Source organism: Apus apus, chromosome 2 (genome assembly GCF_020740795.1).
Source record: "Apus apus isolate bApuApu2 chromosome 2, bApuApu2.pri.cur, whole genome shotgun sequence".
In the NCBI taxonomy this organism is placed as follows: domain Eukaryota; kingdom Metazoa; phylum Chordata; class Aves; order Apodiformes; family Apodidae; genus Apus; species Apus apus.
Genome location: NC_067283.1, coordinates 112,150,856 through 112,166,200, shown reverse-complemented (window position 1 = coordinate 112,166,200; position 15,345 = coordinate 112,150,856). Strand labels below are relative to the sequence as shown.

Here is a 15,345-nt window from a genome sequence, read left to right as displayed (position 1 = left end):
AACCATCTAGTGCAAACACTGCATGCCCCATACTGATGGCTTATGCAGCTCCTGGTTATTTGCACAAGGTTTTCTACCATGTTCCACATAGAGATAATATGAAGAGGAAAAAAAAACAAAACACATGTTCTCCCATTGATTTTTTTTTTCCTGTGGCACAAAATTCTCTAGTCATGAGAACACCATGGGGATAGTCTCTTTTGGGGAGTAATTTTGTTTAATCCTGTGATTTATTGTGGCTGTGGAAGTACCACATAATCTATACGTAAATTTAAATACACATTTTCAAGATCTTATTACAGAGAGCAAGAATAATCTCTTACCTGCTTTTACTGCTAACAATTGCTAATTCAAACCTTGCAGTGCCCCATTTGTTGAATTATTACTGTACACATAGTGTAATCATACATTGTTGTAAAAGGGGGAACCCTTCATAAAAGCTGTCAACTTCTGAAGTATATGCAATATATATTACAATCATGATGTTAAATACATGAAACAAACAGCTGAGTGTCAAAATAATCTATCTTTACAGGCAAACACAGTACAAACTTTGTTAGCCGATACGATCCCAGGTTTAACAGCTGGATACAACTTCCACCCATGCAAGAGAGGTAAAAACCTACTACTACATGTTGTTTAATATCTGTTTTATCATCCTCAGAGCATCTGAAGTTTGTCTTAGTTCTGGGAATAAGGAAGCCTGCAGAAGCATTGAAAATACTGAGATAAAGCTGCAGCATGCAGTAGTGTCCCATTTGTCTCTTCATTTTTTTAAACTTTCCAGATTCAGACCTCCAGATGCCAAATCCTGCAATGCTAAGTCATACAAAATAACCATGGACTTTGTGCAATTTACTGGTTGCCTGAGGACAGTCTGGAAGATTTTTCTGAAGTTTTCATAGTGTCCTATCATGTTCCATGACTGAAGTGTTATGATGAGTTTGCCATAAATAAGCAGTGTAGTCAGTTACCTTATAGGGAACTGAAACCCTCACTCATTGACCCCATCCTGTTTCACTATGCCAGCCATGAAGACCTCTCCTCAACATGATTCACCTTGTCAGAGGACTCTTAACCCTGGGTGGTCTTTGAGTGAAGTTGCTGTCAGCTAATGCATATTAGAGTAGCATACATCTTAATCTTAATTGTGTACTGAAGAGCAGAGGTGTATGTAGACTTGATCAATGGCTGGTAAAGATGGTGTAAACTTAAGCCTGGATCCCAAATCTTACCTTGGCAGGTAAAAGTCTGCAAACCTGAACTGCATGATGCATGTTTCCTAAGAAGAATCTCAAAGGCAGAAGGTCCAATGTTACCTTTTTTAATTAAAGTGCATTCCATAACCATCCTTCAGTTCAACACTCATGTTCTCACGGTTCTAATGTACAAGATCTCATACTACCTTCCTAACACACATTCCTTGTTTCATGTGCTGTCAGTATTACAGCTCTTTTTATTTTGGCTTATCCCAGTGTTCAGGTGTCAGGCAGTCAAAAATATGTTGAACTCAATGTAACCCTCCGATTCAAGGTGTCTGTTATGAGATGCATGGGAATATGTCTGTCTTTCCAAATTTTCAGAGTTAAAATGTCAGTCTGTAGAATTTTTGAAGGGCCTTTGTTCAGGATGCAGTTTGATTGACCTCAGTCCCATATGCAGACCCATGTGCGATGCTTGTCACCAAAAAATACTACATTGTACCACTGCATGCTAAAGCACAAGTGGAATAGATCTGCGAAGGTTCCCTGTTGGAGCTGAGTGAGCTGATTAAATTAGCCTTATAAATAGAGATAAGAGGAGATTTGCAATTCATCACAGTCTCTGGCTTCTCCCTCCCTCCTGTCAGCACTGTGGGGCATCTCCACAACTGGGTTGTTTCCCTTAAAACAGAGGAATGCCTTCCCCTCTGGTCCAGCTCCCCGGGCTGAGACACCACCAGCCCAGGTGTTGGTGTGGGGGAGACAGGAGGTGTGCAGGAGATTGTGCATCACCGTGCAAGTCATCCTCAGGGAAATGGGAGGCTGGGTAGTATTTGTACGGAGCCTGAAGCTCTTCTGTGGAGCCTAATCTGTGTCCTCATTAGGCCCTCTGGGTATCTGCAAGCAAAACTCCTGAGAGACATGGGTCACTGGCTGAATGGTTAGGCTTATTTGGCTGACAAACCTAAGAAGACAGAAGCAGGTAGTTTAGGCTCAGAGTAAGCAAACAGTAGGAGTTTTCCGCCTCCACAGTGGCCAGTTGTGTTTCACTAGAAAATCAGATTACAATTGCAGGTGCTGAATGTGACTTACCTTGTACTTTGGTGGAAGCTGATGCCTTCAGCCAAGAGTTAGAAACTCCTCTGCACGATGTGATTGCTTAGCAGCTGCCCAGCAATAAACTGTGATGTATTAGCATCTCAACACTTCACAGTGTTATTTAATGTAATGGTACACTTACACATAGTTCCTTCTGCAAGGGGCTTTACTTTAATAATGTTAACTGTCACCTCTTTTGTTCAGGATACATAACTCATAGGCTTGCCCATTATTTTCCTAAAAAGGCTCCTAAGCGCTGGGGCAATTGTTGGAAAACAGGGGTTTTCAAATTACTTCCTAAAATGTTTTTAATGGTTTATTTGATCATCCCTAATGACTTCCTCAGAGTTGTTGCAGCTTTAGTGGTAGGGTCTTGCCCAGTTTTAAAAGATCATACAAACAGGAGAGAGCTTTTATGCAGTCTCCTTTCCCAGCTTCTGTAGGCAGATAAAGTTCCCATTAAAGTCAACAGGCTATTTTTTCCCCCTAGGAGTACAGGGTCATGCCCTGTGTCTGCTGGCATAATGCAGGCACCACTGACAAGACAGACTGTTTAATGGGTTTTTCTGAGTCATTATGGTCCATCAAGTCAAAACCTACTTAGAAATTTTAGTCTGAGAATAATTGGCTGTATAGACTATAATAGCTCCTTTGAAATGACTTCCAGGTAAATGTGGGTCTCATTCACAGGCAGTATATTCTCAAGTTGAAAATCTGTATGAAATATTTGATGAGTAAACTTTTATCTCATATTCTAAAATCCATATCCGATTGATTTTACCGTATGAGCTATAAAGAAAAGTCTAATCCTGTTATGGATTCAGAGCTGTTAGTGTATTTTCTTTAAAGCCAAGTCTGGTTTATTTTCATTTGAAAAACATCTCAAAAATACATGCTTTTGAAAATGATGTATGATTTTCAGGCATATGCTGTTTAGAGAACCAGCAAATGACTCATCAGCTTTTGAAATACACATCTGCCTGATGATGCAATAGCAATGGGATGCTTTTTGGAGAGCAGTTCAGTTAGACGAACATTAGTTAGACTACTGAAGCAGTGGTCTTTGTAGCAAATGTATCTGAACTTGTGGCATGAGCCTCAGCTAGACACCTCAGTTGTCAGTACTCTTGCATTTTGCCAGCTCAGCCCAGAGCTGGACAAGGTGTATGGAACATAATAACATGTAAAACACTGTATTTTTTCTTATATTCCAAGTTAAAAGTTTTTATTTAAAGCCCAACAAAAAACACGGTGTTGTACCAGGGTCTGAAGTGGAAAAGAGCAGGTCAGCATCCTCACTGAGGCCAAGTGAGCTGAGAAAAGAAACTGCAGAAAAAGAGATAAAACAATTCCACTTTTTATTTTAGTCTTTCACTTTAATAATATTAATGTTAACCCTTACTAAGATTACTTTCATTTTTAAAAAGCAAAGCATGCACTCTAAAAGTGACTCTGAAATCAGATCCAGATATTGCAATGATCAGTAGTAGCACTGGTAGTTTTAAACCTGAGACTGGGAGTTGTATTTCTTGTTTCAGGGCATAAATTCATCTGTGAAAATAAAAAAAACCACTTCCCTTTTATGTGTGTGCACTTAAAAGAAGTTAGTTGGGTTGATGATTGCGTGAAGGGATGTGAAGGAAAAGCATTTCAGAGACCAGTGAACATCAAGTACTTGCAAGTCCTGAAGAAAACCACAAGATTGTCTTATTTTCTGTATCCAGATCCTGAGGTGCATTCCAGTTACCTGATTAGAATGGATAGTGTCTCCCTGGTTTGGTGGGGAAAGTTGTGGTGCAAAGATTGCTATATTGTGTTTTAATCTGAATCAGATTTTACAGCAGTTTAAAAAGTCAACGCTTAACAGCATGCCCCTCACACACTGTGTCACCGAAAAGAAACAAAGCAAAAAGCTTGAAATATTTGTGACGGGAACTACTGAGTGAATATTGACATCCAAGCAGAAGAGTGAAGCATGCTGACGCTTTCATTTTTGCTCCTTACAGTGACACTGTGTGGATGAAACTAGGAGTACACACACAGAATAATGTCAGTGAAATCCTAGTTAAAATAGTGATGCCTGCAAGTTGTACCTACCTCTGTTTATTGAACCTGAACTAAAAAAAAAACAACATTGAGAGCAGTTCATGAATGGGTTTGCCCATAAGCACCCTAAGCATTGACAACAGACACCCTGTGGGTTTATGCCTTGCACCTACCAGACAGAGAAGGATCGGAGAGCATGTGTCCTGCTATGCAGGCTCTCTGATGTCTAATATGTGACCTCTGCAGCTTTTCCTGCTTTTGGGGCTGCTACAGGCTGTCTTGCCTCTGTCTTGTCATAATGGCACTTGATTGCCTATAACACCTATATCCTCTGTCAAATCAGAGTGAAATCAGCCAGCAGGTTTTTTGTTGAGGAGACAACACTCAGACAGACATAGGTGCACGTACAATGTAATCAAATAAGTTTTGTTTCCATAGAAAATCAAGCTAAAAACACAGATGCACAATTTGCTGCTCAACCATGCAGAGCAATATATGCCATCAGCTTCTATCTGCCCATTGACAGATAAATTAAATGTTCTTATTTAATTTGTCAGTTGAGCTGGAGACACTTAGCAGTATTCCTGTCCTCTTATTTGCATATTTTTTTTTTCAGTAGCCTTATCCCTGTGGTGGTGTTCCCAATCCCACTAACAAGGGGTGGCTGTTCTGTACCATCCAAGTTGCCCATGTGCAGGCAAAGTGAAAGCAAAGAGGTAGACAGGAGTTGTTCAGTGACCCTGGCTGGTGAGGAGCCTTGTCAGGTATGCAAAATACAAAAAGTAAGGCCAAGAACAGGCAGCATTGTGTCAGATCTGCTCTCTGAACACCCAGCCAGCCCTTCTTTTTCCATGGCTGTATCTTCATCTCTGCCTGACCTCTCCTCCAACATACAAACAACCAGCCAGTCTGAACCACATTGAAGAAACAGGGAAATGTTAAAGCATGTTAAAAAAAAATGTGAAAATTGGCAGCTGAGTAAGGGAGAGAGATCTTATTTGTGCCTTCTCTGAAGGTAATGATCTTGAATGCATGCCTGGCTAGGTATCAGCTTAGAGATATGGCATTCCAAGCTTTGCTAGCTCACCTGGTCATGGGATGACTATAGGGAAGCCTGGAGAGGAGTTGGGACATACTGGAGCTGTTAATTGCAGTGTGTTGTGCTCTGTACATGGACCACTGCTCATCCTGAATGCCTTGCAGTGGTCTGCAGGACCGAGCCCTTGGTGGTGCAGGTGACCATCAAGCCCCCAAGATTTAGCATGCAACTCAGGAGTGCAGTATGCACCCACTCCTCGATTCAAATCCGGGTGCCTGGGCAGGAACCGGCGCACGTTTGTGTCAGCCACAGAGAAGGCTTTGGGAAGCTGCAGCCACACTCCAGTGTGCCTGCTTTGCAGGAGCTGTCAGAGCTGGACCTTGCCATGCCTGACCTGCCTGCTTGTCTCTGGGCTCACATGCCACTCTGGTTTCACCCAGGAGAAAATTCCAAGTTCAATATCTTTCCAGATCTTCATCCTAACTTGGCTTTACTCTTTTGCAGTCTTCTTTCTCGTATCATTGCAGCTTAAAATTAAAGGCCACTACCCTAGTAAACCTTCTAATCCAGGGAACTTTCCCTCAAAGGGGATTACACCAAACAGGGTCTCTCAGAATAGTCTGCTGCTCTATCTTTACTTCAGCAATAGACACTCACTGTTAATTCTTTAGGCATGAGGAAGACAAACTAACAAATGCCTAGCAGTCCTCACCAGAAAAATCAATTATTTTCCTGCATACCTGAGTTGCATGTGAAAGTGGGCAGGTGGCTAAAGCTTTTCTCAGATGTAGCTGGGTGAAGACAAAGCTCTTTTGAGTTAAAGGGTGGAAATGTAATATTGTGCCTAGTGTAAGGGAAGTTACTCTATTTGCAGTACTGCAGAAAGAAGAAAAAAATTATAATTGAAGAAAAATTTTGATGATGTGGTTCTCTTAGTAAATTGGGAACAATGACCCTTGAAGGACCATAAAGAAAGTGAATGTCAAGATAATTTATTATTGTTACATTATCTACCTCATTTTTCACTTTGTCTTACTGAGTTGTTATATCCCTTACAAGGTAATGCCCCAAACATTAATGAGCACCTTTTTGTCTTTCATGGGTGTGACAAAGCAACAAACAGTTTAGAAAAGGAGTCTTTTCTGCCAGGTTTATGTATGCTTAATTGTTTTGACACCAAAAACAAAGTATTTATTTGATGTGGAGCAAAGCAGCCATGGTCTCTAGGATAGCTGTAGGCATGTGAAGCTCGTAGACACTTCTCTCTGAAGTAGCACTTGGAGGAGCAGCTACCTTAGTTCAGGGACTCAGCTGGAGAGGGTAAAACCATAGTTGACATGGCTAATTGGTTTGCTATTGGCTTGTTTTGTTTTGTTCTGCCCTGTCCTCCAGGAGAGCCAGTTTCTACGCCTGTCGCCTTGACAAGAACTTGTACGTAATTGGTGGAAGAAACGAAACTGGCTACTTGTCCAGCGTGGAGTGCTACAATCTGGAGACAAACGAGTGGCGTTACGTGTCCTCGCTACCGCAACCTTTGGCAGCCCATGCAGGAGCTGTTCACAACGGCAAGATATATATTTCAGGCCAGTGTCTTTTATAATTCCTGCTATAACAAAAAAAACCCACAAAACAACCCAACAGAACAACAACAATAAAAAACGCAGAATCCAAAAATTGTAGAGCTAAATTCCTGCTGCAAAACTATGTCTTTATGCACATGAATTAACAGAGGTACATTCACTTTGCAGGAGGTGTTCACAATGGAGAGTATGTCCCCTGGCTGTACTGCTATGACCCTGTGATGGACGTCTGGGCCCGAAAACAGGACATGAACACAAAGCGAGCAATCCACACTTTGGCTGTAATGAATGATCGACTGTATGCAATTGGAGGAAACCATTTGAAAGGTCACATTTTTAATAGCAAAGAAGCATTTCAGTGTCCCCATCTCCTGATAAAGAATATTTTTGTTAGGCAGTCATCGTTAAATACATTAAAAAAACAGGCAATACAATTTAACAGGGCACTTGAGCCAGCAATTTTAAAAACATTTAATGCAAATTATTTTAAAATTATAACAGTACATTAAATATATGAGTAATGAATGCTTTAGATAATAAAAATGGGAGCTTCCATTACTCAAAGGCACAGACAATTTGTCATTACCAAGAATTCAATGAAACAAACAGATTATTCTTTGACCCGAAAGTACCAGCAATATTTTCCTCTGTAAATCATTTTCCAAAATGTACAGTTAGAGAGCTGTATTCAGAGCAAGGCCAGAAAACAAGCTCCTGATTTAATTAAGAGAAGAACAAAAACAAACAAAAAAAAAAACCTCCAGCCATTAAAATATTAGGACTAGGCTCTTTAAATCCCTTTTTAAGAATAAATGTAGCTTGTTAATTGTAATTCTTTTTAGAGGTCTCTTGTTTTTATCTTTTGAAAAGGTCTCATATTAAAATGAAAACTGCTTAGGCATCTGGTATTTTTATCTTAATACCTACATGCTGTTGCTATTACTGCTAAAGAGATTCCACTTAATCCAGCCACTTAGACAAAAAGCACAGCTCCTGCTCCTTGGTCCCCTGGCAATATTTGACAGTGCATATTCACACTTTTTCTTCTTTCTCCTTGCTTGCTTAAAAAATGAAGAATAATAATTTAAAAAGCATCACAACAACAAAAGAGAAAGCTGTAATGCAAAATAAAAAATTATGCTAACTGCCAGTAACACCAGGCCACGTGCCTGGGTGACACCAGGACCTGAGTCCATGGGAGAATCTGCAGCCACATGCTGCTTTTGAACATCCGAGTGCCTGTGGAGCATGTAGGGAACAAAGTGTCAGATGTAAATTTTCTCTGGTAAATAGTACTGGTAGTTCTGTGCTTCCACTCCCCATCCCCAGTTGTGGTAGATGTTCCTGAACTGGCCTTGCCAGTGGGAAGGAGGTAAAAACTGACTGCACATGCGCACCTGCAAATGTAGAGGTTGCAGAGCTCCACAGCGTTAGGATTTTCTCCTGTTGAAGTAGAAGTCAAGAGGACTGGAGCACCTCTCTTAGGAAGACAGGTTGAGGGAGTTGGTGTTGTTCAGCCTGAAGAAGAGAAGACTCTGATGGGACCTTATAGTGACCTTCCAATACCTGAAAGGAGCCTATATGCCAGGTCGACATGCCAGAGGGATGGGATGCCATCCAGAGGGACCTGGACAAGCTGGAGAAGTGGGCCCAGGTGAACCTCATGTGGTCAACAAGGCCAAGTGCAGGATCCTGCACCTGGGCTGGGGCAACCAGAGATATGAATACAGGCTGGGGGAAGACATGGTAGAGAGCAGCCCTGTGCAGAAAGACCTGGGGGTATTAGTGAATCAAAAGCTGTACATGAACCACCAATGTGCAATTGCAGCCCAGAAGGCCAGCTGCATCCTGGCCTGGATCAAAAGAAGTGTGACCAGAAGTTCGAAGAGGTGATTCTGCCCCTCTACTCTGCCTTGGTGAGACCTCACCTGGAGTGCTGCATCCAGCTCTGGAGCCCCCAGCACAAGAAGGTTGTGGACCTGTTGGAATATGTCCAGAGGAAGGCAATGAAAATGATCAGAGGACTGGAGCGCCTCTCTTTATGAAGACAGGCTGAGGGAGTTGGGGCTGTTCAGCCTGAAGAAGAGAAGGCTCTGGGGGGACTTTATAGCAACCTTCCAATACCTGAAAGGGGCCTGTAGGAAGGCTGGGGAAGACCTATTTACTAGGGCATGTAGCAGTAGGACAAGGGGTAATGGTTTCAAGCTAGAGAAGGGTAGATTTAGGTTGGGCATTAGGAAAAAGTTATTTAATATGATGGTGGTGGATCACTGGAGTGGGCTGTGAAGAGAGGTGGTGGGGGCCCCATCCCTTGGAGATATTCAAGGTCAGGCTTGATGGGGCTCTGAGCAAACTGTTCTAGTGTGAGATGTCCCTGCTTATTGTAGGGGGGTTTGACTAAACGACCTTTAGAGGTCCCTTCCAACCCAAGAGATTCTGTGATTCTATGTTACACAGAATTTGCTAAAGCAAATGCTTTGTTTTGCATAAGCTTGAATTGCTTCCATCCCGCCTTCTCCTTCTTTTTCCACCCAGTTTCACATACCATTTTCTGGGAAAGAAGGAACTTATAATAAACAGTGCATTTTTGCCTCTACAACAGGTGCCTCTGTTACATACGGATTGCTCACTGTTGTGAGAGGTGTTCGATATCCAGGCTTCTGGAAAACCAGGGGCTGTCTGGTAGAAGCACTTTTTGGAAATCTGGTTTCTTCTGTGCAATGAAACAAAAGGAGGAACTGCAAGGAATGGGAAGAGGGGGTGGCCTGAAATGTGGGTGAAATGCTACAGATTCTTTTCCCCGGGGAGAAGAGCAGGACTCCATGGCAAAGCCCTCGTTTGTGAAGCTGAATGCTAGTGTCAGCAGTGCCTTTACTGCATCACAGCTAGTCGTGTGCATACTCCACTTTATTATGGAGCCTTTGACAGGTCCTGGGCACACAGCAGTGGCCTTCTATGGCTCCTTGAGAACTTCACAGGAACAAAAAGTTCTTCCATCACAGCTGTTCATTCCTGGCATAAATAGTACTTGTACAAGCAGCATCATTGGGAAGTACCAATATCACCAAATGCCCTTTTCCAGCAAATCTTAACTTCTCTTTTCCATTATACCTTTATGGAGTAGACAGTAGTGTCAAGTAAAGCATCCCAGCATATCAGAAAAACTGTGTTTTTACTGTGGTGCTCTGATAAAGAAGCTAGTTTGAAATAAAGAAATGTCTAAATATCAGAGCAGAAACCAGGACTCTGGATTCTATGTGTTCAGCTCACTTAATTGCTACTAGTTGATACAGGTTGAGAGTCTTGAGAGTCTGTCTCCCCTTGGTGATTCCAAAGCAGCAGTTCCATGGAGCCTTTTTTTTGGCTGTCAGAGAAGGTTGGGGCCAGTCGGGTTTTTTTGTTATATTTTGTGTCATCAAAAAGCTTTTTCACATCACAGCTGCTTGTGTAGGGTACACCTTAAATCATGAGCATTGAAACTGGTCCTGAACATCACGTCCATCATGCAAAGCACCTTGTCCCTCTGGAACAAAGTGGTGATCTGTTGCCTAAGCTCTGCCTTGACTCGTTAGACATTGATTTCTGAGCAAGATTTAATCTTCTGACTTTTGAATAGATTAGATCTGCTAACCTTTGAGAAAGACTGCCAGGACAGTCTTTTTCTACATGTTCAAACTCAGATTAACACTGCTAGATGACGAGGAATGTTTCTTGAATCTGCTTTCATCATTGATAGGTTATTACTGAGTGTTACTTCCTGATCTGTTCAGATGTTATATGTAGTTGTGATTTGTAGAAGACAGTTAAACTAACAGATTTATTTGAACTGAAATAATGAGACATTAATGTTACATAAGATGGCTTCAATGTCTATGTCAGTATTCTCTAGAAGAAAGTTTTAACAATGATGTTACAATTGTAATAACTGTAACTGTATTTTTATAAATTTAACAGTAAAACAAATAATAAAACATCATGTCATAATGCACATTCTCTTTTCTCAATGGCCTCATGCAGGTTTCTCCCATCTTGACGTAATGCTTGTGGAATGCTACGATCCAAAAGGTGATCAGTGGAATATCCTCCAGACTCCTATTCTGGAGGGTCGCAGTGGCCCTGGCTGCGCAGTCCTCGACGACAGTATTTACCTTGTAGGAGGCTACAGCTGGAGTATGGTGTGTACCTGCTTTCTGCAGTCACCCTTCCATTCCTTCTGAGCTCTTGCGGCCGGTTTGTGTCTTACTCAGATGGGACGGAGAGGAGATGAGGAATGAAGTAGCTTCAGGGGGGAGGTTTTGATTTGGTTTTCAACTTGTAGAGAGGGTCGAGTATTTGTTTTCACCTTTGTGAAAGGTGAAAAGCACCTTTGTGCTTTTTTTTATTTAGTTCAGTTATTATCAGACTGTATTCACTGATACGGAGTAATGTGAAAATCAGATGAAATTTGTCACGAGTGATTGATGTGGCTGTATGTTTGCAGCTCTGCTTACAAGGCTCTTTGTAAAGGAGCCTGATTTGTAGAGGCTGGGTGCTCAGCCCATATGAAAACCAGACCTCTTGAAGGGCTCCTAAATTAGAGCTCAAAGCCATGAGTCACTTTAGAACAACTTTAAAGCTGATGTGTGACTTGGATTCTACCAACACCACTTATTAGTAAGACTTTCTGTTCTATTACAGGGAGCCTACAAATCTTCTACTATTTGCTATAGCCCTGAGAAAGGGACTTGGACAGAATTAGAAGGAGATGTTGCTGAGCCTCTTGCAGGACCTGCTTGTTCAACTGTCATATTGCCAGCCTGTGTACCGTACAACAAATGATAGTCAAGGAGCAGTGACACGAACACTGAGTGCATTTGGGAACGTAATGACGGGTGACGTAAACATTTTATTAGGACAGGACTCCTGTTAAAACAAAGCTACCATAATTGACCCTTTATTCCATATTTAGGCTGTAGGAGCAAACTAAAAGAAAACAAAAACCAAGTGCTGTCCCATCTCAGATACATGCTGGTGTCTTATGAAGCAAGCAGCTAAAAGCACACTGAACATGACATGCTGACAGACTGCCATTTCAGACTGATTTTAACATTTTCCTGCTGCAGAGATATTCCTCACATCAAATTTAACTTTTAAAAAAAATGAAGGCTAAATGTTCAAATACGGCCTGAAGAGACAAGATCAGTATTGTGCATTGTATCTACCTGCATGTGATCTGTGTTGAAGTCATGAGGATGTTGTTTTCATGAATGCTTCAGAATTCAGACAGTGAAAAGCTCACACTGCATTGCAGAATCGTCTCCTCCTCTGTAATCCTAACCTACAGCTACTTCACATGCTCTGCAAGCAACACAGCATCAGAAAATTATAAAAGGTAAAGAAATATCATTCAGTTTTTGCACAGCTTGGCATCTAATACGCTCTGCCTTCAAAGTCCCCATGTGTAAGTGCAGCGGAAAGCAGACTAGAATGAAAGCCATGCTTTATAGAGCACTTCTTGCAATAGCAGCTTAGGGATTAGGATCAAATTCTTCTAATCGCACTTGTGTGAAGTCAGAGGCATTTCACTGAAGTCACATGGGATGACTGTTTTTACATTAGTATTCCAGAAATCGGTCCTACACCTTAAATTCTGGGTTCATAAAGCAAGTTATTTCTGTAACCACTTAACAAAGCACGAGAACCCTTAATTACTTTTCACTAACCTGTTAGATAGGAGTATCCATGCTAATTGCTTCCAAAGACAATAAGACTGCATTTAACTGTAAAGGTATTACTTTGGACTCTTAAATTATTATGCACAATTTTGGAGAGACACTGGTAAGTAGTTAAAATACTCCTGTGTGGTTGAGCTTAAAAAAGTGCTCTGAAAGATTTTTCCTATTGATCCAAAGTAATATGAGGCTAGACTTGCCACTGCCTTATAGCCTGTGTAATTATTTACACATTGCAAAGCAAGTTCAGACTGCTGCCACATGGGACCAGTAGCATTTAGGTCTCGCTTCATGAACCCATAGTTGCTTGCACAACTCAGGCTGTCTGTGTTTTAGGCTTGTGTCTTTCTGTCTTAGCTTTGCAAAAGCAGTGACAAAATCCGATCCTGATTCTTCACCACCTTGCAGCTAACACAATCGGCTACACCTCAGCAAAGTATATGCATCCTAATTCTTCCATTGTGGTTTACTGGTGCTGCAGCCATTACCCTCAGGACCGCCCTCTTTGCTGGCAGAAGCTGACATTGCTACATTGAAGCCAAGGGATGCACTTTGGTTTATGTCAGCAAAGAATCTGGCCTTTAAGTTGCCTAGTTGTAACTGGCTGCACCGGATAAAAGGCTAAGGAGACTCAGACCCTGCATTTTCAAGTCTCCACGTATCTTTCAGGGTAGGACTTGATGCTAGTGCGTTAAGCAAGGAGCAGCCAACTGCTGGAGGTTGGTTTCTGCTGCAGAGTCAGTAGATGGGAGGAAGAACTCATTATTTGCTTGGCAAAATAGGGGGCGAATGTACACAGACATTACACCATATATTGACGCTTGAGAGCAATACAAGTAAAGGAGAGCAAATACCATGGGACTGTTTCCCTCTGGCATCAGTCCAGTCTTATTGCAGGGCAACTCCCTTGCTTTCAGCAGAATTACACAGTTGTAAAATTGGAGTAATGCAGTAAAGACTGGTACCAAACAAATGCAATAACCCAATGGATGAGGCATCTGGAGGCCTGGAACAAAAATGTGTAAACAGAATAACTCTCTGAAGATGCTAATATTTGAATGTGCTGTTGGGGAGTTTTCCAGTGAGCATCGCTAAGGAACTCATACAGGTGGAGTGTATATCCTGAAATTTCAATCCATTTCTACTATATAGTGCAATCTTAGTTGGTTTTTTATTTATTTATATTGTTCAGATCCAAGGGATCCCTTGTAAAATATATTTGGTGCAATCATGACTTTTTTTTTCCTTTCCTGTTGAAAGTATATAAATATAAATATATATTAAAAGGAAACTGTTAAGATGAGGAAACCTTGAATGACATTTAAGATCAGGATAAGGTCTGCCATTAAACACTGACTGTCACCTGTCTGTACTAAAACGTACCATTTTTAAAGGATATTTGTTGTCCTTTTAAGTGGTTCTTTTTTTTACGAAAATAATTTAAAGATTTATGAGGACTGTATGTAAATCTTTCTGTCTTTCAGGAAGGCATGACCAAGGAAAGTGCTAACTGAATAAGTCACACAAAGAATGTAAATTTTGTACAGTACTAGACTGTGTAAATGAAGCTTGCTTGTAGGGGGGAAACTTTAAATAAAACTTTATGTACTAATTCAACTGTCTGCCATATTACTACTTATAAAGTGTATGTATAAATAATATCTACATTAAATTCTTTGGAACTTTTTTTTATCATGGAAATGCGTAAACTTCTTTTATTTTGTGGCCGTACGCAACAGCTTCATTGTGCTCTAAGTGTCCCTACTCAGTGCTTGTAAATGCAGCGACCCAGTAAAATGGTGTGAGTCAGAGTCTCCCCCCGAGTCTTCCCCTGATGCCAGTGCTTCCAGCAGGGAAAGACCCACCTGCGTGTCCAGTAGCAGGGTCAGACCTCAGGAGCCTCCTGATGTGATTGTCCGCCTGTGAAATGTCTCTGCCTTGCGCTGCCCAGCCTGTTCCTCTGTCCCATGGTATAAGAAGTGCAAAGGGCACCGCCCCGTTAAATGCAGGCTTGTTTTGGGGAATTTAGTTCTAGTTGTGACATTTTATTCCCTCCTCAAAATGTCCCTCCTGTGGTGATTGACCCTTTCAACTATGGGCATTTTTGGTCTCAGAGGGGAAGTGCTGGCATGGGCAAGCAGCAGAGGAGCTGGGACAAGAAGTATTGCCAGACTGAGAAGACAAGGCAGGGGATTTACCAGGAAGCAGAACCAGTACCAGTTACTATACTACATGTATTACTTACTCATGCCTTCTGACCTTTATCATGGATCAGAACCTTCCTGTGGGAACCAAGTGGGTGCAATGAGGAAGCAAAAAAGGCAGTCCCATGCCTACAGCAACTGTGAGCTGTGCTGGAGGTGGCTGAGGGCAAAATGAAAGAGTCTAGTCTAACAAGAGGGGATCAGTCCTGTTCAAATATTTTATGACAATAGGAAAGGTGAGCCAGCAGCAGCTAGGGTAAGATAGCACAATGAATAGGACTTTTTCATCAGTGAGTTTATTTCAGAAGAGAAAGGAAGGAAGAGAAGGTTCTGCTTTTTTTTTTTTTTTAAGGTAATGCAGAAGTAAAGAGAAGAAGAAGCTAGAAGCAGTAGGCAGAAATACAATTTACAAAAGAAGGGAATTAAGTGAGAAAGAAGAGTTAAGAATGAAAGGAAAAAAATGGA

General features: G+C 41.5%; 1 protein-coding gene across 1 annotated transcript in view; it reads left to right on the top strand.

Moving 5' to 3' along the window:
* The window catches only part of KLHL14 (kelch like family member 14), a 62,658-nt gene extending 48,286 nt beyond the window's left edge, over positions 1-14,372 (top strand). The window contains exons 4-8 of the mRNA XM_051612269.1: positions 536-614; positions 6,778-6,968; positions 7,134-7,292; positions 10,983-11,140; positions 11,643-14,372. Coding sequence (XP_051468229.1) covers positions 536-614; positions 6,778-6,968; positions 7,134-7,292; positions 10,983-11,140; positions 11,643-11,783 — 728 coding nt within the window. The 3' untranslated portion in view covers positions 11,784-14,372. The remainder of the gene's footprint in view (positions 1-535; positions 615-6,777; positions 6,969-7,133; positions 7,293-10,982; positions 11,141-11,642) is intronic.
* The last annotated feature ends 973 nt before the right edge of the window (positions 14,373-15,345 follow it).